Genomic DNA, 23946 nt, shown 5'->3' with positions numbered 1-23946 from the left:
CCCTTCTACTTTGGCTTTTTGTCAGTCAACAAATATTTTATTAAGTACCTACAAGCATTATGCTATGTTGGGGATACAAAGAAAGGCAAAAACAGTCCCTGCCTTCAAGGAGCTTACATTCTAATAAAGACAACAAAAGGAAATGGAAAATAGAGAGTGAGAAGGAAGGTGCAAAGAAACATGATGGTGAAGTCCTGAGGAACGCAGCCAGGTGGGAAATGTCCACTCTTCCTACAGATTATATGTTTTTGGGAGAATGCACCTCAGGTTTATGGGGAGGGTGTATTTCAAACAAAATAACATGCAAAATGCTTTGCTTAAAGTGCTAAATCACAACAATATTATTGTAGCTCCTTAATATACATGCTTAGTAAATATCTTTACTAAGAGCTAGTTTTGTCTACTGGTGAGACTGTTAATGGGAAACACATCAATAGGGACTTGTGAATTTAAAAAGTGTCAGAGGAACAAATTTAGGTTAACTCTAGAACCACAGCAGTAACCTCCCTGGGCTCCCAAAATATGTGTGCAGATTAGTAGCTCAAATTAGATGCTGTGTGTGAGCTCTTCAAAGATAGGGATTGTTTTATTTTCATCACTCTATTCACAGCCTTTTAGCATGGTGCCTGTCACACAGTAGGCACTCACCAATAAATATTTGAAATTGTGAAAAAAGGCACCGTCAGATGTGATAGCAGGAAAAGCTTTCTAACCCAAGTGATCCAAATGAAAGGACTGAGCTGGCGGAGAAAAGAGTAGGGGATCTTTTCTGTTTCAAACAAAGGAGATTCAAGTCCAGGGTGCTGCCCATCCATACTTTCCTTGTCTCAGAACAGTTTAAGTACCTTTTTATACTGGACCTCCCTGACATTACACCTGTGTTCCACAGATTCTAGAACTATCAGGTACTGACATTTCTCAACTTTTCCTCTCCTACCTCCATGACATTGTATAGGTAGGCTCATGCTTGGAATGCACTCATCTTCAGCCCTGTTTCCTTCAACATCGAGTTCAAATCTTGTATTTCCTTGTTTTCACTCAACCGGTGTTGTTTCCTGGTTCCATCTTCTCTCCCCAATTACCTGAGGCCAAGGACCCATTTCCGCCTCCCCTGGGGCTTTACATGCACCCCTATCCCCATTTCCTGGTATAGAAGGTGAACACACCAGACACCAGTGATTAAATTCCAGGGCTTTATTGAACAAAAGGAGGTTAACAAGCAGGAAGGTGGAAGGCCAGGGAGCCCTCACCCCCTTGAACTTCTGACACAGAGCTGGAGAAGCCTTCTGCAAAGATGTGATAACTGTCCTCAGGTTAGGACATGGCTCTCTCCCAGCCCTACTCACTTAAATAAAATGGGAATCTACTTCACGCTCATGGATGAGGTCACACAAACACACGACACACACACACAGACTCAGGCTGGGCAGGGTTCCTGGGACAGGTACAGAGTAAGTGCTTTTCATGAGAGGGAGCCATGGGTGTGGATATTCACACCAGCAGAGAGAGGTCACACCTGAGCAGGAGGGCGGCGGACAGCTAATGGTCCTGGCTCCTCCAGCACACACAGATACCCCAGGAACAGATGGGGAGCTCACAGTAACACACACTGAGCAGCCAGGTGCATCATTCTATCCTACAGCCCTCCCAGGGCACATTGTGCGGCTTTAAACAAGTTTTCCATGATGCCTGAATCTTGTCTGCCCTCTCCCACAGCGCCCAGTTCTCATACCTCTACCCAATTGTCCTTGGGGTCTGATTCAAGGGGAAAAAAAAACCCCACCCCTCTGTGTCTCCTCCTTAGGCAGAGGGCAGGCCTGAGTGCTACCCCCACCTTGCCTACAATGCTACATCGCATTCCAGCTGGATTCAGAAACCCTGAACCCCAATCTCTCCCCAGTGGCAGGCCCAGCAGGCTACCACAAAATGGGTGGAAAAAGAAAACAACTTGATACTGTGCAAGTTTATGAAGTGCTTTTTCAACAAACAAACAAACAAAAGACATTTTCCATCCCCCTTATACCTTTAAATTTTTTTTTTTTAAAGACAGGAGTGTGCAGACTGCCCCTTCTGGGCATGGTAGAAGGAGGTATGTTGGGCTCGAGGATGGTCCACTCAGCCCTTCTCCCTGGGATGGACAATTTCATAGTCAAACAGCAGCAACGGCTCAAAGGTGGCTGGGGTGGGGGGAATGGGTAGTGAAACTCCCTTTGAGAGGCTTTGTTTTTAGAAAATAAATGAATGTTTAGCAGTCAGAAGAGGGAGAATCCCTGAGCTTTCTCCCTCATTCACATGGGACAGCCTTCCCACACACCTAAGCACAATCTTTTATACAATTTGCATAACCAACCTGTTTCGGATTCAGGATAGCACAAACTCCAAATCAGAGAAAATAAACGCCTAGGGGAGAAAAAAAAAAGATCTAAACTCCATCCCCAACTGTTCCTTTGAGCACGTGAAATCCCTTTTTGTCCCCGGAGGAGACCCCACGAGGCCTGACTAATGTCAAACCAGGCTTCTCTTGTCTTTCAGCCCTAAAACAACAAAAAACAGGCACAGGGCCAAAGATACAAAAAACACACAACACACAGAATCCTGTCGTGGGTAGGAGGAGCAAGGGAGTTAGCTGGGCAGGATGGGAATGAAATCCAAGGGGATTCCATGGCAGAAAACCTCTCGCAGGGGTAGAGAGGCCAACTGAGCACCTTCTAAGATCGGGGATGGTCCCAGCATCCACGATCCAGACACACAAAGTAAGCCACCAGACATCAGAGCGGGTCTGAAGCCCCTGGGACTGGCACAGTGGGCAGCTGCCACCCACCACCAAGGTGGCACGGCCCTTGGTTGGACCCCTTCATTCAAGTCCAACAAATAATTAAATAAATGGGTAGGAAGGGAGAGAGGGGGGCTTTTCCCCAGGAAAAGTTGGAATTCGGCAGGAGGAAAAGCCACGTCCAGGAAGCAGGCCCCCATGCGGGGTGGGAGCCTCTTCCGGACAGTCCCTGGGAGAGTCAAGGGTGACTGGTCTCCCAGTGGCTGGGGAGATGGGGAGTGGGGAGGAGGAGGCGGCGGCGAGGAGACGAGAGGGGAACGGGGGAGCAGAGTGGGCCAGCCTGGCTCCCTGGGCCTCAGAAGTCCTGCAGGCGGCTATACATCTCTCGTTTGCTCCGCTCTCCCGACCAGGTGCGGCTCTTCAGGCGAAACCTTTTAAAGTCTTCCTTGAAGTCTTCGTGATTCATGGGCCGGTAATCCTGGGGCTCACAGAACGTCTGCATGGTGGAAAGAAGGAGGCAGTCGGCCCCTCAGCAATTTGTGCTCACCCTGCGTACCGTGTCTACCCTTCCCCGCCGTTAGAATGGAAGCTCTCTGGGGCACGGACTGGTTTCACATTTTCTTTGTGACTGGCATACAGTAAGTGTTTAACAAATGCTCACTAACTGACCGATTCTTCCCCTCTCTTCCTCCTCAGAGTTAAGATCAGATTCGCCCTCGGCTAGCTAAGTTAACTAATTATGTTCTGGGTTTGTTTCTAGAAGGAGAGCCTTGGGAGACTGACGCTCATTCCTCTCCCCCCCCCGCCCCGTTCACTTGTCCCCCATTGGCTACCGCCCAGCTGAGCACTCTGGTTACCTAGACCAGTCCAGGGCAAGTTCCCCGCCAGCTGCCCTTACCGGGTACTGTGGGAAGAAGTCCTTGTAACCTCCTTTGAGGATGTACATTTCAGGATAGTACAGATTTGGGTAGTCATTGGCAGCTCTGTCTCTCTCTCGGATGAAGCGGCACCTGGGAGGACAAGTCAGGGCAGAAGAATAGAAGGTTCAGGCATCTGACCAAAGAGAGCCTTGAATGCCAGAGTCAAGAGTTGAACCTGCTCAAGGATTGGTAGCACACTATGTTCTTACAGGTTAGCCCAGCAAACTCAGGTTGAATCCAGTCTACGGCACTGTGGGAAGCATCGGTATGACATAGAGAGTGCTGTGGGGGCAGCATGGTATATAGTGCATCGAATGTTGGCCTTGGGAGCCAGGAAGACATGGGTTTGAATCTTGCATCAGATAATTACTAGCTGTGAGACACTGGCCGAGTCACTTACCTGCTCTGGGCCTCATTTCCTCATCCGAAAAAAATGAAGGGGGCTGATTCCATGGCCTCTCGAGCCCCTTTCAAACTCTTAATCTATGATTCAGTGTCTGGTATATAGTAGGCGCCTAGTAAATGTTTATTGACTATTCTGTTTCCCAAATGCACAAGGGTTCTAGGGAAAAAACTTCAACAGAGTCGCAACCCATGTACGTTGAATTGAACTTGAGGTATGGTTTGATTATTTAACTGAGCCTCTGCTCAGTTTTCAGAAGAAACTGAGGCTCAGAAAAGGAAGGATTGCCAGAGACCACTTGTTGGCACTTAGCACAGTGCCTGGAACATCGTAGGTGCTTAATAAATGTTGACTGATTCATATCATAGTGGGAAGTCCTTTTGTGTATGAGTTGGACTCCAAAAAGAGGTGAGACGACCCACATCAGCTCTCCCTTCTTTTCTTCCCTCCCCACCCTCAACCCATAGTTGGGGGAGAACACCAGTGGACTGACACTTACATGCGAGGCCCTCGCTCAGAGGAGAATTCACAGTGGAAAATTAAGATGATCCTCTTATCCTCGCTGGGGAGAATGGGATTCACCAGCAGAAAACCCTCTGCGTCTTGTTCCAAGGGGAGGTTGACTGCACCCTGGAGAAAGGACAATGCCAATGCTTAGGTGAGGGGGTGTGGGCTTGGGGAAGGCCCCCAGGCTAGATAACTCTCCCCTTACACTGACTCAAGGCTGCTTGACTTTTCCCTTCTTCAATCCCTTGTTTCTATCCTGGGGTTGTCATCATAGGATCACATATTTAGATCTGAAAGGCACCTTAGAGGCCAAGATGTCCAAACCACCCCCCCCATTTTACAGATGGGGAAACTGAGGCCCAGGAAAGTTAAGGACTCAAGAGTATCTTCCTAATTCCCAAATCCAGGGCTCCACCCACACCACCACACTGCCTGGGGTAGGGATAGGAAGGAAAACCCGCCTTCCCTGTGCCTAGAAGGCATACAGCAAGTCTTGGCTTCCCCACGAGGCCCAGAGCACCCCTTATGGCTGGCTGTGATTACACCTCTTCCTTCCCCTGCATACCCATCTTGCCTCATCCCAAGCTGGCCATCCTTTCATCTAGCTTGTGTTTACCTTATCGCTGCCCCTTGTCTTATGATTTACCTTGATGTGACCACCCTCAAACTCATAGGGATATCTGCAGTCCAGGATGACACATTTCTCCACAATATTGCTAAACTTCCCTGTTAATACGGCTACCATCTGCAGTGTCAAGAAACGAAAGGCGGTGTCATTTAAGACAGGGGCACCCAGAGGAAAAGGACTATGTCTCATCTTCCCTACCCCTGACCTGGCAAATCCCAGGCCCTGCCTTCCTCTACTCACCGTCTCGGGCGATATGTACTTAAGGTCTTGGTGGCGGCCATCTATCGTCTGCAGGAGAAATGCCTGAAAGGACAGAAGGAGAAAAGAGTAAGGCCAGATCGTTGCTGCTAAACCGCTATCTGTGTCAATCAAGGAGGGCTGGGGGAGGTCAGTCCTCATTCCCAGAGATTATCAGCTCTTTGGAGTTTTCTCCACGCACACACAGATGCTCCCCCTCGTTTCCACAGCCACCAGCCCCACCTTTTATCAGTGGGCTAGCTACATTTGGGGTTAATCCAGAAGGCAAGGTGGGAAAAGGTCCTTAGCCAGCCAACACCAGGCCAGGCTCCTGATCCAAAGATTAATTTATAAAAGGATCAATCTTGTGGGAAGGCCGACTTGTGCTCCTTGGTGCCACAGGGGACAAGGCTGGGGGGGAAGGAGGCGGGAGATGCAGAGTGGACAGAAGGAAGAGGAAGGGACTTGTAGGAGAAGGGGAGAAAGACCACTTCCCAGCAGACTCCAAATAATTTTGTAGTCGAATGGGACAGGGGCAGCTAGGTGGCACCATAGTGGATAGAGTGTCGGGCCTGGAGTTATGAAGACTCAACTTTCTGAGTTCAAATCTGGCCTCAGACACTTCCTAGCTGTGTGACCGAGGGCAAGTCACTTCACCCGTCTGCCTCAGTTTCCTCACCTGTAAAGTGAGCTGGAGAAGGAAACGGGAAACCACTCCAGTATCTTTGCCAAGAAAACCCCAAAAGGCATTACAAAGAGTTAGACATAATTAAACAATAATGAAAGAACTTTGGACTCAGAGTCAGGACTGCAACTTACCCTCCAGCCCCCCCACTCTGTGACCTAGTCACTTCATCTTTCTGGGCCTCAGTTTCCTCATCTGTAAAACCAGGGGGTTGGATTAGGTCACCTCCGAGGTCCTTTTCAAAGCTGCTTCATTCTTTGTAGTTCTATCCCAGCAACTAACATAGCAAGGCCAGGTCCATAGTAGGATGCATAATAAATGTTTGCTGACTGATCCTATAACCAACCAGGGCTTATGGATTTCCATCCCAACTCAAAGTTTTAAGCTCCATTTCCTGAGGAGTCCCAACTATTCGTGATGTCTCAGCAAAAAGAGGCCCTCCAATCAATACCCTTTGAAGCTACTCTTTCTCCTGCTGATACCTTAGAGTAATCCCCAATCAGTTCTCTGGGATCATTGTCCAAGATGGTCTCAATTTCGTCATGACATAAAGACTTGGAACGGAGAAGTCGAGGTTTCTGTGGAGGGAAGGGAAGATGATGGTTGAGGCCAGCTGCATGTATGATGGGAGGATGGGGGGGAGAGATGATGGCCAGCTTCTCTCTGTCTGTCAGGCACCCCAGGAAGAAGGCTGGTGTCGGTCGCCCCCAGGTGCCGTTGTGCTTTGCTGATGTGGGTAGACCTCACTTTCAGCAGCAAAGACAGATCTCCTGGAAGTGGGGGTGGTGGTCATGGGGGGGGTAGGAAAAAAAAATCATCTCCTAGGGCAGAAGAACGAGCTGCTTAAAAAAACAAAAAAAAAGTCCTAAACGAATCCTATCTTCCTATGGTCCTAAATTCCAGCTCCAAAACAGGAATGCTCTGTTAAATCCCAAAAGCTGTCTTCTCTATTTTATGCTCTCCAGTGCCGGCAGGGAGTGACCGGCCTAGAGCTGCCCACACCGACTCCTAACGGGGTTGGGAGCTCCTTGAGGGCAGGTCCTGTCTTTGCATGCCCACGCCTTTCCCAGTGCCCGGCACACAGTAGGTGCTTAACACATGTTGACCGACTGTGCGATCCCCTCCCAGCCTTGGCAGCCACTCACCGGCTCCTCGTCCTTCTCCTCCAGGGTGGCGGTCGGGATGGTCACGCTCTTCCTGCGCTTGGTCTTGACCGGCGTGTCCTTGTCCCGGGGCCGCTCCAGCCGCTTGAGGACGGGTCTGATGGAGCTGCTGGGCATGGAGGGAGAGCGGAAGAGTCTCCGGCACTTGCTGTGCATGACTAAAGACTTGGGGGTGGGGTGGGGAGGAAAGACACAAGACAAGGCAACGACGACCTTTAGAGAGAGAAGTACACAGACACACTCACTCACTAACGCTCAGAGCAGCCCATGGAGAGATGCAGGTACTCCAGGTCTTATCCCCACGTTGTAGAGTGGGAAACTGAAGCAGAGAGACATTAAATCACGTAATAACCGCTAAAAATAACGGCCAGCAGCTATGGAGACATTTGCAGGTCTCACAGGTTTGCAAAGCACTTTCACATGTTCATCTCACTTCATCTCAACAACTCGGTGAAATAAGTGCCATTATTCTTCCCAATTATCCCCATTTTTCACAATGAGGAAACCAAGGTGAGAAAAACGGGTGACTTGACCAAAATAATTCTCTAAGGCAGGATTCAAACTCAGTGTGCTGATTCCATACCCAGTGCTATTCACTGAGCCACCTCGTCACCTAAAGTTTTGCCTATAGCTATGTAGTTTGGGACAGGATTCCTGACCCCCAATCCAGGATTCTATTCATTATATCACACTGTCTCAAGGACAAGGCAGTTAATTTCATGTGTGTGTTAACTAAAAGGTTAGCACAGCCTCTCTCAGAGGCTGGCCAATTCATACTGAAATGAGTGTTTTGGGGTCACAGACTAACTCCCTTCTCCCACCTCCAAAGTGTATGTGTCCTTGGTCATAAGGGGCAACTGTAGCCTATGATGGCTCTCAGCGGAGTGAGGTGGCCGACTAGATTTGGACTCGGGAAGCCTGAATTCAAATTCTGCTTCACATGCTTACTAGTTGTGTGAGCCTGGGCAAGTTACTTAACCTGTTTGCCTCAGGCTCCTCATCTGTAAAATGAAATTTGGACTCATGGCCTCTAAGGTCCCTGCTGGCTCTAAGATTATGATCCATCCCTCTTCCTGCAGCCTAGGTTCGGAGCCCCTCCTTACTGATGAAAACCATACCTGTTCACTTTCCTCCTCTTCTTTCTTGACCAAAGGAGCACTGATGAGGCTTTCCATCCCTGGTGGGACCTCCTCCTCATTCTGCAAGAAATGTAAAAAGAAAAGATTTTTATAGGTCAAAGACAGAATGAAATAAATGAAGCAAGGAGAAAAACAAACAAAGCTTGCTAATCTCCACGATCAGCCAACAATCCCAGGACAAAGTGCCTCCCACCCATTCCTTCAAAAAGTTTTAACTCTGACATCTTGCACTTAACAGAGTCCGCAACACAGTGCATTTATTGGAATGTAAAGCACCGAGTGCAGCCAGGAACTGGTTTGTTTGACCAGAGGGGCTTCCTGGATTGGAACCACTTCTCCAAGAGGGCCTGGGATGTGTGTGTGTGTGTGTGTGTGTGTGTGTGTGTGTGTGTGTGTTTGGGGGGTAGGGGGTACCACTGGGACAGGATGAAAGGTCCAGTCCATGAAGCTCACGGTCATCCTTGCCTGCTTTTCCTGTTCTTTTGTCTTTGCTCAGTCCTCCCGGAGCCTGACGACTACTTACCTGCTCTTCCTGGACTCCATGGAAGCAGCATGCTACCTTGCTGTGGATTTCTGCCTCAGATTCTCTTCAGGCCTCGGCATGAGCTCACACTCTGCCCCAGGCTCTGCGCCTGCCTCCCCTGGGGTTTTCTAGCAGGAGGGGCTACGCAGCTTGGCCCTGCAGGACCTTTTACCTTCAGGTCATCTTCGAGGATGTCCATAAATCCATCATCTCCATCATCACTAATGTCCTCCCCACTGGAAGAGGCAGGGTTCACGGAGACACAGCATAGGGGCAGAAGACGCATGTCCTCTTCCTTCTCTCCTGGAGAGAAACACTGGACAGAGGTAAAGAAAGGTCAGTGTGGGCAATCCCACCTCAATACCAACTACCCCCATTGGAATATCTATACCTCTATTTTAGGGATACCCCTAAACCTCTTACATACCATCAGATCAGGAGCCGAGTTTGGCCTCTGGGCAAAAGCTTCCCTCCGGCTGGCCCACTCAGCAGCAGTGGACCGGCTGTGCCCCACTGGTCTGCAGGGCATCTTGAAGACAAATCCTTCCTACAGGAGAAGACGTATCAGGTCAAACCACCATTGTAGGGCATGGCATTCCTGCTCTCCTGGCCCTCCCCCAATATTGCCCAGCTCACATTCTCCTTGTCTTCCCCGCTGTCCATCTGGATGTCACCCACGCTCTTCCGGGGCATGTTCAGGGCCCTGGAGTTGGTGATATTCCTTAATGCTGGGCTGGATCCTAAGAGTCTCATCTGACAGCAGAGAAAAGCAGGAAGAAGGCTTAAGGTCCATCCTTAACCCACCTTTTTTTTAAAAATTAATTTATTTTGCTTTATCAACAATGACTTCCATAAGCTCTTGAGTTTTAAATTCCCCCCCCCCAAGACAGCATGCAATCTGATATAGGCTCTACATATATATTCCTATTAGACATATTTTAAATGTTTCTGATTCTGATGCCCAGGTCTCACCCACCCTCAGAATTCTAGATTCCTGTTTAATTTCTCTTTCCCTTACCAGTGACCCCAGGCCCTCCTACCTGAGCCCACCCTGCCCTCTCAGCTCATGTACTGTTTCTGCATTATCTGTGTGGCTTCTCCCTTTTGGTAGCAGGGCTAGGAGGTGGAGTCCTGTCTGGCACTCCAGGAGGTCAGGGCTGGAGCTAAGCCTAAGTAGAGAGGGCCAACATCTCTCCATCTCTACAATCCTTCAGGCCGCCTGACCCCCTCCAAGAAAAGGATTGCACAGGCCTAGAGTGAAATCCTTCCACTTCCTGTCCCCTCACCCTGGGGAGGCCCAGACAAGCCAAGCTCTCATTCTGCAACCACAAAAGGGGAAACTTACCGGCAAAGACTGGAAACGTCTGATGGGAAGTCTCTCTCTGCGGGAGAAAGGGACAGAAAAGGGAGGTGAGCAGAGACGGCTAGTGTGGAAATCAAGACCCCACCCTTCCTGTGATTCAGTCTGTAGAAAAGATGCCTTCTCAGCTCCCTGGTCTCCAACAGATGCCAACACCAGCAGGAGGGGAAGCCCTTCTACTCTGCTATAGAGAGCTGGCTTCAGAGTCAGAAGACCACAGGCTGTGTGACCCTGGGTCGGTCATTGGTACGAGTTACAGAGTAGGTACTAAGATCTGCATTGGTGGGAGTTTCCTCAGACTGATGAAACAGAAAACAACCCAACCCCCCAATCCCATCAACCCCTAACAAGAGACTCCAGGAAGGTACAGAGGGCCAGCAATACTCACTCTCGAACTTGGCCAGCCTCTTGGATTGCCTCCTGAAATCTGTAAGAATCCAAAAGAATTTTGAATCACGAGGGATGAAGAAAAAAAATCGGACGAGTCCCTCCCAGCAAGACGGAGAAGTCCTGCCCAAGAGGCTCTGGGCAAGCAGCCTAGGATGGGCAGGAAAGGTTGACTCGGCCAAGATTCTGCACCAACAGCCCACCTACCCACCTCGGATAAAGGGACTCAGGAAGACCCAAGGTCAAGATCTGCCTGTGAAACTTGCTATCAGTGACTACAGGCAGGCTATGTAACCGTCCTCAGACACAAAATGAGGAGGCTAACAGCACCCACCTCCCCAAGATGTGAGGATCACACAAGATAAGTCGAAGCCCTGGGCGAACCTCAGAGTGCTGGAGAAATGTTACTTATGACACCCTCCAGGAGCCTTGCTCAGATGACCTCTGGGATGACATGCTCGGCTTTGAGCCGTGACTGCCCCAGGACGAGCTGGGCAGGGCGAGCCCAGGAAAAGGGCCAGCCTCGGAGACGGAAAGAGGGGCCAGGCTTGCTGTCTGGCCCATGGGGCAGTCCTGGGACACTAGGCGCTGCTGACAGTCAGGCTTAAATCTGTTAGAAGTCTAGTAGGCTGCTCCGGCCCTAGTGAGTGGGTCCCCTTTCACTTTAAGAAAAAGGCTAGAGGGCCAATCGTCAGATATGGTACAGGGGAGGGGGAGTCAGGAATGGTGGTTCAGTTTCCTCTTCTGTAAAATGGGCGGGCTAGATGGTCCCTTCCAGTTCTAAATCCATGATCCGAATGAGTGCTGGACCTCAATTCGAATCTTGTCTCAGACACATTAGCTTGTGACCCCAGGCAAGTTATTTGACCTCTCTCAGCCTCAATTTTCTCATCTGTAAAATCAGGAGTCAGAGCTAGGTGGTCCAGTGGACAGAGCACAAGCCTAGAAGTCTGGGAAGACCTGAGTTCAAATCTAGCCTCAGACACTTACTAGCTGTGTGACCCTGGGCAAGTCATTTCACCCTGTTTGCCTCAGTTTTCTCATCTGTAAAATGAGCTGGAGAAGGAAATGGCAAACCACTCTAGCATCTTTGCCAGGAAACCCCCAAACAGGATCACAAAGATTTAAATACAACTAAATCAGGATAATAACTGCACCTATTTCAAAGGGTTGTTGTTAAGGTCAAATATGATGGGAGATACACAAAGCACCTTGCAAACTCTTTGTCATGTGGGCTGGCTCTCTGGGAGGGGGATGGGGAGAAACACAAGGGAAAATCTGGGCAAAGTTGAGACAAAATGTGGCCATAATTTTTTTTAATTAAAAAGAGCATTTTGCAAAGCTTAAAAGTGTCACGTGACATAAATTTTATGTTAACTGTATTTTGGGAAGAAATGGTTTCTTTAAAGAGAGCTAATTATCTATTTTAGCCTTTCTCCATCTCTTGGCCCCCTTCCTCCCAAAGTGGCCCCACACCTGATTGGTGACTGGGCTGGTAGGGGGCGAATCCTGGGGGGGGGGTGTTGGCTCTCAAAGACTGGGGCAGGTGAGACAGGGCACTGTTCTACACTTAAGGCAGGGATGGATAGCCCAGTGGGGACTAAATTCCTCGGCCTGTGCTACGCTTGGGGGGGTGGTAATATTAGGGCCTGGGAGGGAAAAAATAGGAATAGGCACAAGAGAATGAAAGAAAGGTGATTCTCAGAGAAAAAGCCCTAGGTGGGGAGGGAAGTAAGGAAGGCCCAAGGATGTTTCTAAAGGTTGCCCCTGAATGGAAGCCAGAGAGAAAGGAAGCAGGCATTGCTGGGGTTTGGGGGCAGGGTCTCCAAGGCTGAGTCTCCAGGGCAACCAGACCTGCTTCCCTAGTGTTCCACCTGTATGCAAATCAGGACAGCTGGGTCCCTGCCACGCCATGCCATATGGGCTTCCATAAAAAGGCATCTGGGGAGGGCTGGGCCCTGGCAGCTGCCCCGATGAGTGCCCCCTTCCCCTTGGGGGCGGGGCGGGAGTGGGCTGAGACAATGAGTGGAGGGGGAAAGGTCTTCCAGATTCCTTGGGATGGACAGCTTGCACTCCACACTCAGAGTGCTCAGAGGGTCCCTGTTGCACCCCCCCCCAAAAAAAAAGGAACTGCAAGGACCTTGAGTAACCCTTCACCTGATTACTGCCCCAGCCCATCTCTTCTCCCTGAAGGGGACACTGTCTTTTCTTCTCTGCAACAGAATTCCCTCCATCCCTGCTCCCTGGGTCCCGCCCCTGCAGCCTTTAGAGAAGGCAGAAGAATTCTGACAGATGTGCCTTCAGAAGCTCCCTGGGGGGAGGGCTTTATAGAAGGACCACCCCCTTAGCACGGCCTCTGAGGACCACCTGCCCCTGCTGGGCCATTGTGTCTGCCTCCCCCACCCCCCACCATACACACACACACACACACACACACACACACACACACACACACACACACACACACACACACACACACACACACACACACACACACACCCCCTGCTAGCTCATCTGAGAAAAAGCAACTGTCAAGGCAGGTGCAGGGATTGGGGAGAGAATGAGGCATCGGGCTGAGTGGGGTGAGAGGTCCCACAGGCTAGGGTCAGAAGGACCTTTCTCCTTTCCCTATCTATCTCCTGGGGTCAGGGAATACATCTCCAGCCTGAACCTATTTCTTGGCAAGCCCCACCAAGTTCATTTGTTTTTTTTAAATAAAAGGGGGAGGAAGGTGCTCTTTTTCCTTAGAAACCTCTTTGTTACCCCACCCTTCACTCTCTTTATTCCCCTCCCCCATGTTTCTACCCTTTCCTGATAACTAACCTGAGAACTTTTTTTGGGGGGGGGGAAGGAGAAGACCAAACACTTCCTGTTGCCTGTAAAAAGGCCTCCCTCTTCTCCCCACCCTGTTTCCTGTTTTTAAATAAAGGCGAAGGTCAGGCTTGGCATATTCCCCCAAAGGCACAGTCAATGAGGGCATTAGCCTATCTAAAGTACCAACTAGGGCCCAATATCATGGGGGAAGGGGAGGTGGGTCTGCAGCTTTGCCTGGGGGGAGGGGCAGTGGCCACCGTCAAAAACTACCAGGGGAACAGCTGAGTGGGCCAGCTGCTTCAAGCCCTCATAGCCTTCCCCAGGCCACAGACAGACAGACATCTTCAGTTCTCTTGTATTTCAAATATGAGGGTTTCAGCACTTTGCTTCCTCTTATAAGCAAAGCCTCTCTTTAAAACGTGGTGCCCCCCAAATCCCAATGCAATGCTTGGGCTGCATGAGGAAGCATTCTACTTACACATGGTCCATTGCCTGGGGGTCCATGGGGCTTGGTGAATCCATGGAAAGACCTAGGTTGGACAGAAGAGCAAGGCTGGATGAAAAGCTCTGTGTGTGTGTGTGTGTGTGTGTGTGTGTGTGTGTGTGTGTGTATGTGTGCTGAAGCTGAGACTGTCCCTTCTACCTTGGTCAAATCACTTAACAGATCTCTGGGATTTTGTTTCCCTAACTGTAAAAGAAGCAGTTGTATTAAAGGGCCTTTGAGATCTCTTCCAGAGCCAGAGGAATGTTGGGTTTCCATGGGTGGTCTGGGAGAAGGGTAGATCATTCCAGGAGCCAACACATCCGCTCTAGGTCACCCGGCCATTCTTCTGGGACACCCATTCTCTAACAGGCCCATTCTTCTTTCTGGGCAGGTTAAGCCAGGGGGAAAAACTGTAAGTGGAGAAAATCCTTCCAATGAGGTCTCAATCATTAACTGGACACTGAACCTCTCCTAATCTGTAAAATGGGGAAACTGAACTCTTGAATAACAGGGCTGTGGGAAGAAAGCACTCTAGAAAGCTTAAAATGCTACAGAAAAGTGAGTCTCAGAGTCCAAAACGGAGAATTCTGTTGTTCAATTTCTGGCTTAAACAAACAAACAAAAAAACCAAACGGGGCAGCTAGGTGACGCAGTGGATAGAGCACCAGCCCTGAAGTCAGGAAGACCTGAGTTCAAATGTGACCTCAGACCAAACACTTGACACTTACTAGCTGTGTGACCCTGGGCAAGTCACTTAACCCCAATTGCCTAAAAAAAATCAAACCAAAAAATCAAAAACAACAAGGGGTGGGCTAGGAATCTTACTCTGAAGATACAGTCACCCTTAAGCTACTGGTTCAAAAAAAAAGTGGATTGAGACATAAGTGAATATTCCAATCTCCCTCAGGGGAAAAAACTAGAAGCTGCCCATGTACATTACTCTTCAGGAGAAGGCTGGTGAGACCAAGGAAGGAGCTGGGCCCTTCAACACCTTGAAAACAAAGTCAGCAGCTACTTCTCTCTCCAGCTGTGGCTGAGCTCTGCTGACCCTCACTTGAGAAAATTTAAACTTACTAAAGTAGTCAACCTGTAGAGAACACTGTGCTAAGGTACCAGGGAGTAGAACACTGGTATTGTAGCTAAGGCCCATATAATTCCTACCTTGATGGGGGGGTTTATACTTTCCTCTTATATGAAGGAAGCTTATACTTCCTGGACCTTCCATGGACCTTGCAGGCCATGTCCAGGGTCACACATGTAGCAAGCATCAGAGCCAGGATTAGAATCTAGCTCCAAAATCTTTCACTTTCCATCCACCATAGTGCGCATGCTGCCTCCCACAGACTCTGGGCCCAGACTCCCATTGTCTATGACCATGTGACTTCAAGAAAGCAGCTTTCTTTCCTTCTCCATGAAAGAGTGGCCAGGAAATCCAATGACCCGCCTATGTCCCCCAATCTTAGCCAAGGTCTCCCTATGCCACCTAAAGTTTCTCCTTCCTTCCAGCACACTCACCGGCATCTGAACATTCTGATGAATCTGAGGCCTCGGAAGACAGGGATTCCCGGGAGAGCGAGACTAGTCTGCTCCGGAAGGCCAGGTTTTGTTTTTTTCTCTTGGGGGTCTCACTGTCAAACAACAGGGGCACATGGTCAGAGGAGGAAGCCTCACTTTCCCTCAGCCTCAGGAGCTGTTACCCTAGTCCTATAAAGCCTGGGTTGCCTCCCTCCAGTTTGGAGCTCTCCCTCCTTATACCAGTGAAAGGGCCTTGGGTTCAAATCTTATCTCCACTTTTGTGACCTTAGGCAAGTCATTTTGGTTCCCTCAGCTAGGAAACAAGGAAATTAGACTAGACTGGGAGGTTCTTAACCCTGGAACCTTCTGGCAGTCTGCTGAAGCTTAGGATACCCCTTCTCAGAATGTTTTCGGAATGAATAAAAGACAAAGACATGGAATGATCCCGAAGTCCTCAGAGGGCCTCTGCTTCTAGAGCTGAGGTCCTCTCGCTCCTTCTACTGGGCCAAGCTTACTGTGGGTGCTTCCCCTTATCTCCAAGACTCCTTCTCTCACATGGTCAAGGCAAGTCTAGTTCCTTCCTCAGTCACAGAAGGCTGGGGCAGTCGCCTTAAAATGACTTCTGGCAGAGGCAGTTTAAAACCTAGAGCCAAGTTTGAAGCCCAGAGCTATAGCCTAGTCTACTGAAATAAGATGAAATACACCCAGGAGGTCTGGGTTCCAGTTCTAGCTCAGTCAGTGACTCAGTGGGCTACCTGGGGAAGGCCCATCAGGTTTCCACATGTGTACAATGGAGGATTTGGACTAGATGACCCCTAAAAGTGCCTTCCAGCCACAGCCTGACCTTTGGTGGATTCAAAATGAACCTGATCCAAATTGGAATGTAACTGTGCAGTCCACAAGCATTCAATTGTTCACTCATTCATGCTAGGTACTGTACTCATCATTCTATTAGGGAGTTCAGAAAGTCCGTGGTGAAGCCATTTAACTCCCAACACCTTCTCCTGCCTCCCCCACCAACCCTGGACCAGGCCCAATCTAGGAATGAAGATCAGGAAGGAGGGGCTTGGGGAGAGGGGGCGAAGAGAAGGGAGTCTCTACCTCAGAGCTGCTCCCATGTCTCTAGGCTAGTATGGGGGTAGGGGAAGGATGCTTAATTTAAGGCCAAAGATTCAAACTTCCAAGACCAACATCCATTTCAGGCAATGCTACTTATTCCTTACCTTTAATCAAGCCTCTTAGAACAAGAATTCAATTCAGTTTTTTAAAGTATTTACCAGTTATCTTACAACACTGCCTCCCCACCCAAAACAAAACAAAAAAACAAAACCCAGTTCCTTCCCCCTCCTGGAACTTCCATTCTAGAAAAACTATGGCACTATAGATTTTTATGCCTACTATGGAATTATTAGAAAAATTATTTGAAAAAAACAAGTCTAGCAGCATGCATACTGACTGAGAGGCTTAAGTCCTGGGTTCTAGTTCTGACTGCCACTAATAAAGTGACTTTGAGAAAATCAGCTTTCTCCTTTATAAACTAGGCGTTTCATAAGGGTTTAGACTGACTAGAAGGTCAAGGTCTCTTTCAGTTTTAGGGCTGGGAAGAGGTAGTGTGGTTAAATAAAAAAGAAACACTGAAGTCTCAAGTGCAAATGCTATCTTTGCCACTCATTACCTGTGTGACCTGGGGCAAAGTGCTTAACCTCTCTGGGCCCCAGTCTCATCTGTAACAGGAGGGGAGGGTCTCTTCCAGCTCTGACTCTGGTTTGAGACTCTAAGTCCCAAGCATGGGATTGCTACTCGCTCCCACAGTCTTCCTCCCAAAACCTCAACCCAGGTTCTCCAGCCATAATGGCTGCATTCTGATAGGCTCACAGCTGAAACTAAGACGCTGCTCCGGATTATTGCAGATAACTCCCTTCCCGGGCCTTCAAACGCTAGTCAGAAGTCAAGAAGATAATTGCTAGCTTCCATTAGCAAGGGGATTACATCTAAGAGATAGGGAGAGGAAGAAGCCCGGGAAGGTCGGCTGGAATTCCAAAGGCGGCAGCATGGTCTCCAGACGCATGGTGCCCTGGTGATCCTTCAGCCCAACCTTGTGCCTTAATTTACAGATGAGGAAAAATGAGGCTCAGAGGGGTCTTGCCCAAGTCCAATGGGAATTGCCTGTGCCAAGCTCCAGAAGCTGGAGACAGGTAATGTGCCGGGGAGCAAGGCTCTCAACCCTTGCGGATGCCCACTGAGCCTTGGGTGGCCTCTGCTCTGATCGATTTTCCTTCCCTAAGACAGCAGGCCTGGGCCCCAAAGTCCAATGGAAACGCCACAGAGCTGGCGGCGGAACCAAGCCCCACACCTGTGCAAAATGCCTCCAGCTCCACATGTCTCCCTAAAGGGGTGCTTACACATGCAGTTTTAACTGGAAGACTATATTAAGCCTGCTCTAAGCCACTCTTCCTCTTCAAATCCAGGCGGGGGTCCTGGGGTCCCCCTACCCCAACCCTGGCAACTTCTACTGGGGACACCATCCTCTCCACCTCCCACTCATCTCCAGCGCGCCAAAGTGAAATTACCTCCCCAGTCCGGTGAGGTCGTTCATCGTTCGCGTGAGTGTGGTGACCGGGGAGGAAGAGGCCACGGGGTCCGGGGAGGCGAAGAGCCCCCGTACGGTGGGCTGCAGCAGTCCGGGGACTAGCCGAGTTGGCCTCGGGGCCCCAAGCCGCTCCCGGCGTCCTGGGCTGCGGTCTGACTCTGAGGGGGCATCCCAGAGAGGCGGCTGCTGCTCCATCATCGTGGCTGGGGGTGGAGTGAGGAAGAAGGGGGAGAAGGGAGAAGAAAAAAGGGAAAGGCAAGAAGCCGGGCCGGGCAAATTCTGCGCAGCTCAGAGCGGCACAGAAGGCGAGTCCAGATGCGCCAGAGGTTGGAACCGGCGAGGCGCCTCTTCCCCTCCGGAGAAAGGAGGCTGAAATTGCAGCAGTGTAAAAGACAAGACAATGCGCCCGGGAAAGGAGGGAGGGAGGCTGGCGCGGCTCGAGGGCGCACGGGCACTGGGGCGCAAGGGTGCACAGATGCCCGAGCCCCCGAAGGGCACAGGGAGACAACGGGGGCTGGAGGAAAGGGGAAGAGGGGCAGAAGGAGGAGGAGAAGAGGGAGTAAAAGGAGGAAGAGGAGGAGGAGGAGAAGAAGAGGAGGAGAAAAAGAAGGAAAAAGAGGAAGAGAAGGAGGAAAAAGAGGAGGAAAAGGAGGAGGAGGAGGGACAGAGGGACAGAGGGGCAGAGGGAGCTGAAGACGTCAGAACGCCGGCTCCGACGAGCTGCGCAGCGCAGTGCTCGCCCCCAACCCGGCCTCTTACTATTTATATTCGAAAAATAACAGCGGCCCCGCTGCGAGCCGGCAGCCAATGGGCGCCTGGGTCGGGGGTTGGCCTTCAGTGGAAGGCGGGGGTGTGGGGGGGGTCACCCACAGGGGGGAGGGTTGTCCCTGAGTGCAAACCCTAACTGTGCATCCCGGGAGGTGTGAGATGTAAGCGTTCACGCACGGGGGGTGGGGCCTAGACCCTGATTCCCGGGATTTTGTGGCTGGAGGTGGGGTGCGATGCTGCGCTCTGGCTGCGCCCTCGCCCCCGCCACGTGTGCCGGTCCCTGCGGCTGCCACCCGAAACTGCCAGTATTCTCGGGGGACCTTGACTGGTCTTAGCGTTTGCAAGGATCAGCTGGCCTCTACGTGGTGTGGGGTTCCCAAGAGAGGGCGGGAGAAAGGATGTTTTTTTAAAACACAGACCCCTCCTCTTCTTCCTCTTTCTCCTTCTCCTCCTCTTCCTCCCAGTCATGCCCTTCCCTTCCCAAAAGTGGAAGGGAGGTGGGGCAGAGCATAGAGGTGCAAGGGAGAGGGGCACCTAGAGCAAGGAACCCTGGGGTCCAGACCACCCCGGGCCAGCCTTCGCTTCCTTTTGTGACATCATCCATTCGAGAAACTCCTATCTCGGTGCCCACAGCTGTTGCGTGGAACCCAAAATGGAAGTCACCAGGAGTCGCCTTCTTTCCCTCCTTCCTCCTCCCCCCCAACGATTAGGCAGCCCTTTCTATGGACTTAATAATAACAATATTAACACTAACTAACAATACAACAGTACTCCACTTCCAGTCTAAGCCAGACCACAGCCTAGCACCTTTCTCCTTTATTAAATGTTTAAAAAAAGGAAAGAAAACAGAATTTCATAGCTTGAAACTGTCCATCGTGTCCCTAAAACGATCTGGATGTGAGCTGAGGGAAGATGAAATGCATGGAGGAATCTCTCCTGTTTGGATTTAAAATGATCCTGTCTAAATCATCTGGGCTTTGGGCTAGACAGCAAATCAAGGGCTCATTCTTATAATTAGCGCCAGGCTTCTGCTTTGAGTCTTTGGTTATTTCAAAGAAAAGTGGGTTTTTTGAGGGGGGAGAAGACTACTATGATTTTTGCAAAAATGATTTAGTTAATAGAGCTCCCTAGGACAAATGGCTCTACCAGAGAAGGATACATGACTACTTGGGAATCATGGGGATGAAGATTTGGGGCTTAGAGAGCTTGCACTCCAACTCCTTCATTTTACTGATGGGTAAACAAAGGTCCAGAGGGATTATTATTGTTACTGCTGTTAATAATATTCACAAAGCACGACAGGCAAAGTGCATTACAAACGTGATCTCATTTGATTCTCAAAACAGCCTTGTAAGAGACAGAAGAGAAAAGTCACTCAACGTCACACAGCTAATGTTGTTTATATTATATATTATATAATATGTTATTATATTGACAGGATCGGTCAATAAACATTTATTAAGCACCTACTTTGTCTTTAGCCCAGGTTCTCCATACTCTAAATCCAGCTTACCTTCTTCGAGGGGTGAGCTGCCATGAGGCACAGACGTGGCAGACAGATTTTCGCTTCCCAGTCTTGTCCTTGAATTCCTGCTCTCTGGTGGCAGGGCAGAGGAGGCCTTTGGGCAGGGGCCCTGCCTCAGGCTTAACCTGGCCGTGGAATAGCGAAGCTGGAGGCGTCCCACCAAATGCTGCTCAAACCTGCTCAGCCTTCAGTTGTCCCAGCTCTGGGCCTTGGCTCCTCCATGGCTGGCCAGGCTGAGAAGGCACTGAAAAGCCACTAGTCAAGGGCGATCATATTGATAAGATCTCTCAGTTACTAGTACTTGGAGGTATACAACCCATGTCGAGGAAAGCATTAATTAAAATCACCAAACTGGTCTTTCTGCTGTTCTTCAAGGTCCACTACATCTTCTAAATATGTGTCTTCCCACGTTTTGTACGCTCTACCTGGAATGCACTGCCTCTTCACCTCCTATTTTTAGAATCTCTTGTTTTGGCCAAATGGATGGAGCCTTGGGCCCTGGAGTCAGGACCTGAGTTCAAATTTTACATCAGATATTCAGTAGCTTTTTGGCCTTGGACAAGTCACTTAACTTTTTTTTTTGGTCTCAGTTTCCTCATCTGTAAAATGGGGATAATAATAATAGCACCTACCTCCTAGGGTGGTTGTGAGGATCAAATGAGAATATAATTATAAAGCTCTTGGCATAGTGCCTGGAACATGGTAAATACCATGTAAATGTTAGCTATTATCATTATTCTTGTTTTCCTTTAAAGTTCTCCTCAAAGGGCCTTTCCTGATCTCCCCTAGCTGTTATTGACCCCTCTCTCCCACAAAAAAAAATTCACTTTGTATTTATTTTGTCTATACTTGTGTGTATAGACATATGTTGTTTCCCCCTTAAAAATGGAAGCTCCTTGAGGCAGCTCAGTGGTGAAGTGGATAGAGCACTGGCCCTGGATTCAGGAGGACCTGAGTTCAAATCCAGCTTCAGACACATAACACTTACTAGCTGTGTGACCCTGGGCAAGTCACTTAACCCCATTGCCTAGCTTAAAAAAAAAAAAAAGGAAGTTCCTTGAAGGCAGCTGGATGGTATAGTTTGATAGAGCTCAGGCTGGACCTGGAGTAAGGAAGACCTCCAATCCAACCTCAGATACTTACTAGCTCTGTGATTCTGGTCAAATCACTTAAGTTCTCCCTGCCTCATTTTCCACATCTGTAAACTGGGGATACTAACAGCACTCCCTCCCAGAGTTGCTGTGAGGATCAAGCGAGATAATCTTTGGGAAGCGTGTTAGGGCTATAGAAATCATTAATTGACTTTTTGTCTTTGCATCCCTATCATCTAGGATAAGACCTGGCTTGTTTATTGACTGATCATACTAATCGATCACACTGGGGACTGATCATCCCCAGTTTACAGACTATAAAGTTAATCTCTTCCCCCTCCATTCCATCCTCAACCCAGATGCCCAAGTGATTCTCCTGAACACCAGCCTTGACTGTGATGCCCCTGTCCTTCTCTTGGCATTTAAAGCTCTTCCCAACCTGGGTCCTTTCCATCTTTTCCATCTCCTTATGCCTTTCCCCCCCACAGCCACATTGGGCCACTTGCTCTGGCCTCCTTGCCTCTGCACTGGCTGCCCCCTCCCCCCATGCCTCTTCACCTCCATTTCCTGATTCGCTCCAGACTCGGCTTAAATCTCACCTTCTTCAGGAGGCTTTTTCCTGTTGTCCCCCACATCCTTCAGTGTGTTTCTTCTGAGATGATCTTCCATTTACTGGGTGTCAATCTTGTGTGCACTGAGTTACTTGTATTTAGGCTCCTCCATTAAAAAAGCTGAGCTCTTTGAGGGGATCGTTTTTACCTTTCTCTGTATCTTCATTGCTCAGCAGTGCGCTGTCACTTAACAGAGGCTTGTTGATTGACTAATGGACTTTATAGACTATCGAGGCATTGGGTCATAGATCTAGAGTTGAGCTTCTAGTCCAAACCCCTCGTTCTTACAGATGAGGAAACTGAGGCTGAATGAGAGTGACTTATCCAAGGGCAGTTAGACAATAAGCTTTTATTAAACACTTCCTGCGTTAAGCCCTATGCTAAGCAAAAAGAGTCCGGGCTATCAAGAAGCTCACATAATTGAGAAAATGACGCATAAATAACTAGATAAATACAAGATATGTACTCGGTAAAGGAAAGATAATGTCAGGAAAGGCAGTGGGGGATGGGGCAATAACAGGAAAGAACATGGATTGGAGCTGAGGTTACACAGGCAGTAACCAGCATATCGATGTAAGAGCTGGAACGAAACGCTGAGGCCAACTCCCTCCTGACAGATGAGAAAACCGGGTTCTAGAGAGGCTGAGAGATTTGCCCAGGGACATAAGCATACTAAGTAAGATGGGAGGATGAAATCGAAATGAGGTTTTGTGACTCCAAGGTAAGGGTTCTTATGGTAGTCAATTACACCCGGCTGCCTCCCCCCCAAGGAAATGAAGGCTCAGGTCATCCTTAGAGCCTCTGTGTCCATATCCATTTGTAAAGAAATGCTTGTTGACTTTCTATGACTCCTGAAATGCCTGGGTCAAAGGGCTGAGAGGTTCCCGGAGCTGGCTGGCTCTATCTACCTATCTATCTATCTATCTATCTATCTATCTATCTATCTATCTATCTATCTATATCTATCTACCTGTTTGTCTGTCTGTCTATCTACCTATCTGTCTCTAGTTTTATATTTATATATGTTATTATTAAATTAAATTATCATGCATGTATATATATATATATATATATATATATATAGGTTTGTTATTGTTCAATGTTCTTAGTCATATCTGACTCTTTGTGACTCCATTTGGAGTTTTCTTGGCAAAGCTATTGAAATGGTTTGCCATTTCCTTCTCCAGCTCATTTTACAGATGAGGAAACTGAGGCAAACAGGGTGGAGTGACTTGCCCTGGGTCACACAGCTAGGAAGTGTCTGAAGTCAAATTTGAACTCAGGAAGGTAAGTCTTCCTGACTCTAGGCCCAGCACTCTATCCACTGTAACTTCTAGCTTCTATGCACAGACACATACAGACACACAGATACACACACACACACACACACACACACACACAAATGTATGTGTTTCTGTGTGTATGTGTGTATACGTACATATGTATGTGTGCATGTATGTATGTATTTTTAAAATCCACCTTGGAGATTTTTTCCTGTCCCCCCCCACACCTCACCTCCCATAGAATCTTTGCGTCGGCTGTGACCCTCCATGTGACCCTTTAATATTCTGTCATGCTTTCAAGAGCAGCACCTTGGCAGGACCTGGGCAATCCGTGTATAGATTTGAATTTGGCTTTGTGGCTTCATCTCTCTGAGACTCTGCTCACAGAGAGAGAGAGAGAACCCTGGATTTGGATTCAGGGGGCTTGGAGTGAAAAACTGGTTATGCTACTTATGAATTGTGTAACCTTGAGCAAAACATTTTACTTCTCATTTGCAAAGCAAGAGGTATAGACTACATGGCCTCTGGGGTCTCTTTTAG

General features: G+C 49.0%; 1 protein-coding gene across 2 annotated transcripts; it reads right to left on the bottom strand.

Annotated features, from left to right (window-relative positions):
- Nucleotides 1-1179: 1179 nt before the first annotated feature.
- On the bottom strand, nucleotides 1180-18888 carry CDC25B (cell division cycle 25B). 2 transcript variants are annotated; one of them, XM_021001010.2, is made up of 16 exons: nucleotides 18109-18888; nucleotides 15539-15651; nucleotides 14018-14069; nucleotides 10727-10765; nucleotides 10324-10360; nucleotides 9615-9731; nucleotides 9406-9525; nucleotides 9151-9294; nucleotides 8435-8515; nucleotides 7299-7481; nucleotides 6636-6731; nucleotides 5472-5534; nucleotides 5250-5348; nucleotides 4596-4726; nucleotides 3672-3783; nucleotides 1180-3269 (listed from the first exon to the last, which is right to left on the bottom strand). In XM_021001010.2, the coding sequence occupies exons 1-16, from the start codon at nucleotides 18324-18326 to the stop codon at nucleotides 3129-3131; spliced, it is 1746 nt and encodes a 581-aa protein (XP_020856669.1). In that variant the 5' UTR covers nucleotides 18327-18888; the 3' UTR covers nucleotides 1180-3128. The 2 variants fall into 2 exon arrangements, with proteins under 2 accessions (XP_020856669.1, XP_020856670.1); XM_021001011.2 differs by lacking the exons at nucleotides 14018-14069; nucleotides 15539-15651.
- Nucleotides 18889-23946: the final 5058 nt, after the last annotated feature.

The sequence above is a fragment of the Phascolarctos cinereus genome, unplaced genomic scaffold (genome assembly GCF_003287225.1).
Source record: "Phascolarctos cinereus isolate Bilbo 61053 unplaced genomic scaffold, phaCin_HiC Scaffold_2;HRSCAF=192, whole genome shotgun sequence".
Classification (NCBI taxonomy): Eukaryota; Metazoa; Chordata; class Mammalia; order Diprotodontia; family Phascolarctidae; genus Phascolarctos; species Phascolarctos cinereus.
The sequence above is the reverse complement of the archived record's forward strand: the minus strand, read 5'-3'. Positions and strand labels throughout refer to the sequence as shown.

Coding starts and splice junctions, on each gene's coding strand:
- CDC25B (XM_021001010.2), bottom strand. CDS start 18,326: ATGATGGAGCAGCAGCCGCCTCTCTGGGATGCCCCCTCAGAGTCAGAC. Junction 10,361..10,726: donor GAGGCTGGCCAAGTTCGAGA/GTGAGTATTGCT, acceptor TTTCTCCCGCAG/AGAGAGACTTCCCATCAGAC. Junction 3,784..4,595: donor TCTGAGCGAGGGCCTCGCAT/GTAAGTGTCAGT, acceptor TTGTCCTCCCAG/GTGCCGCTTCATCCGAGAGA.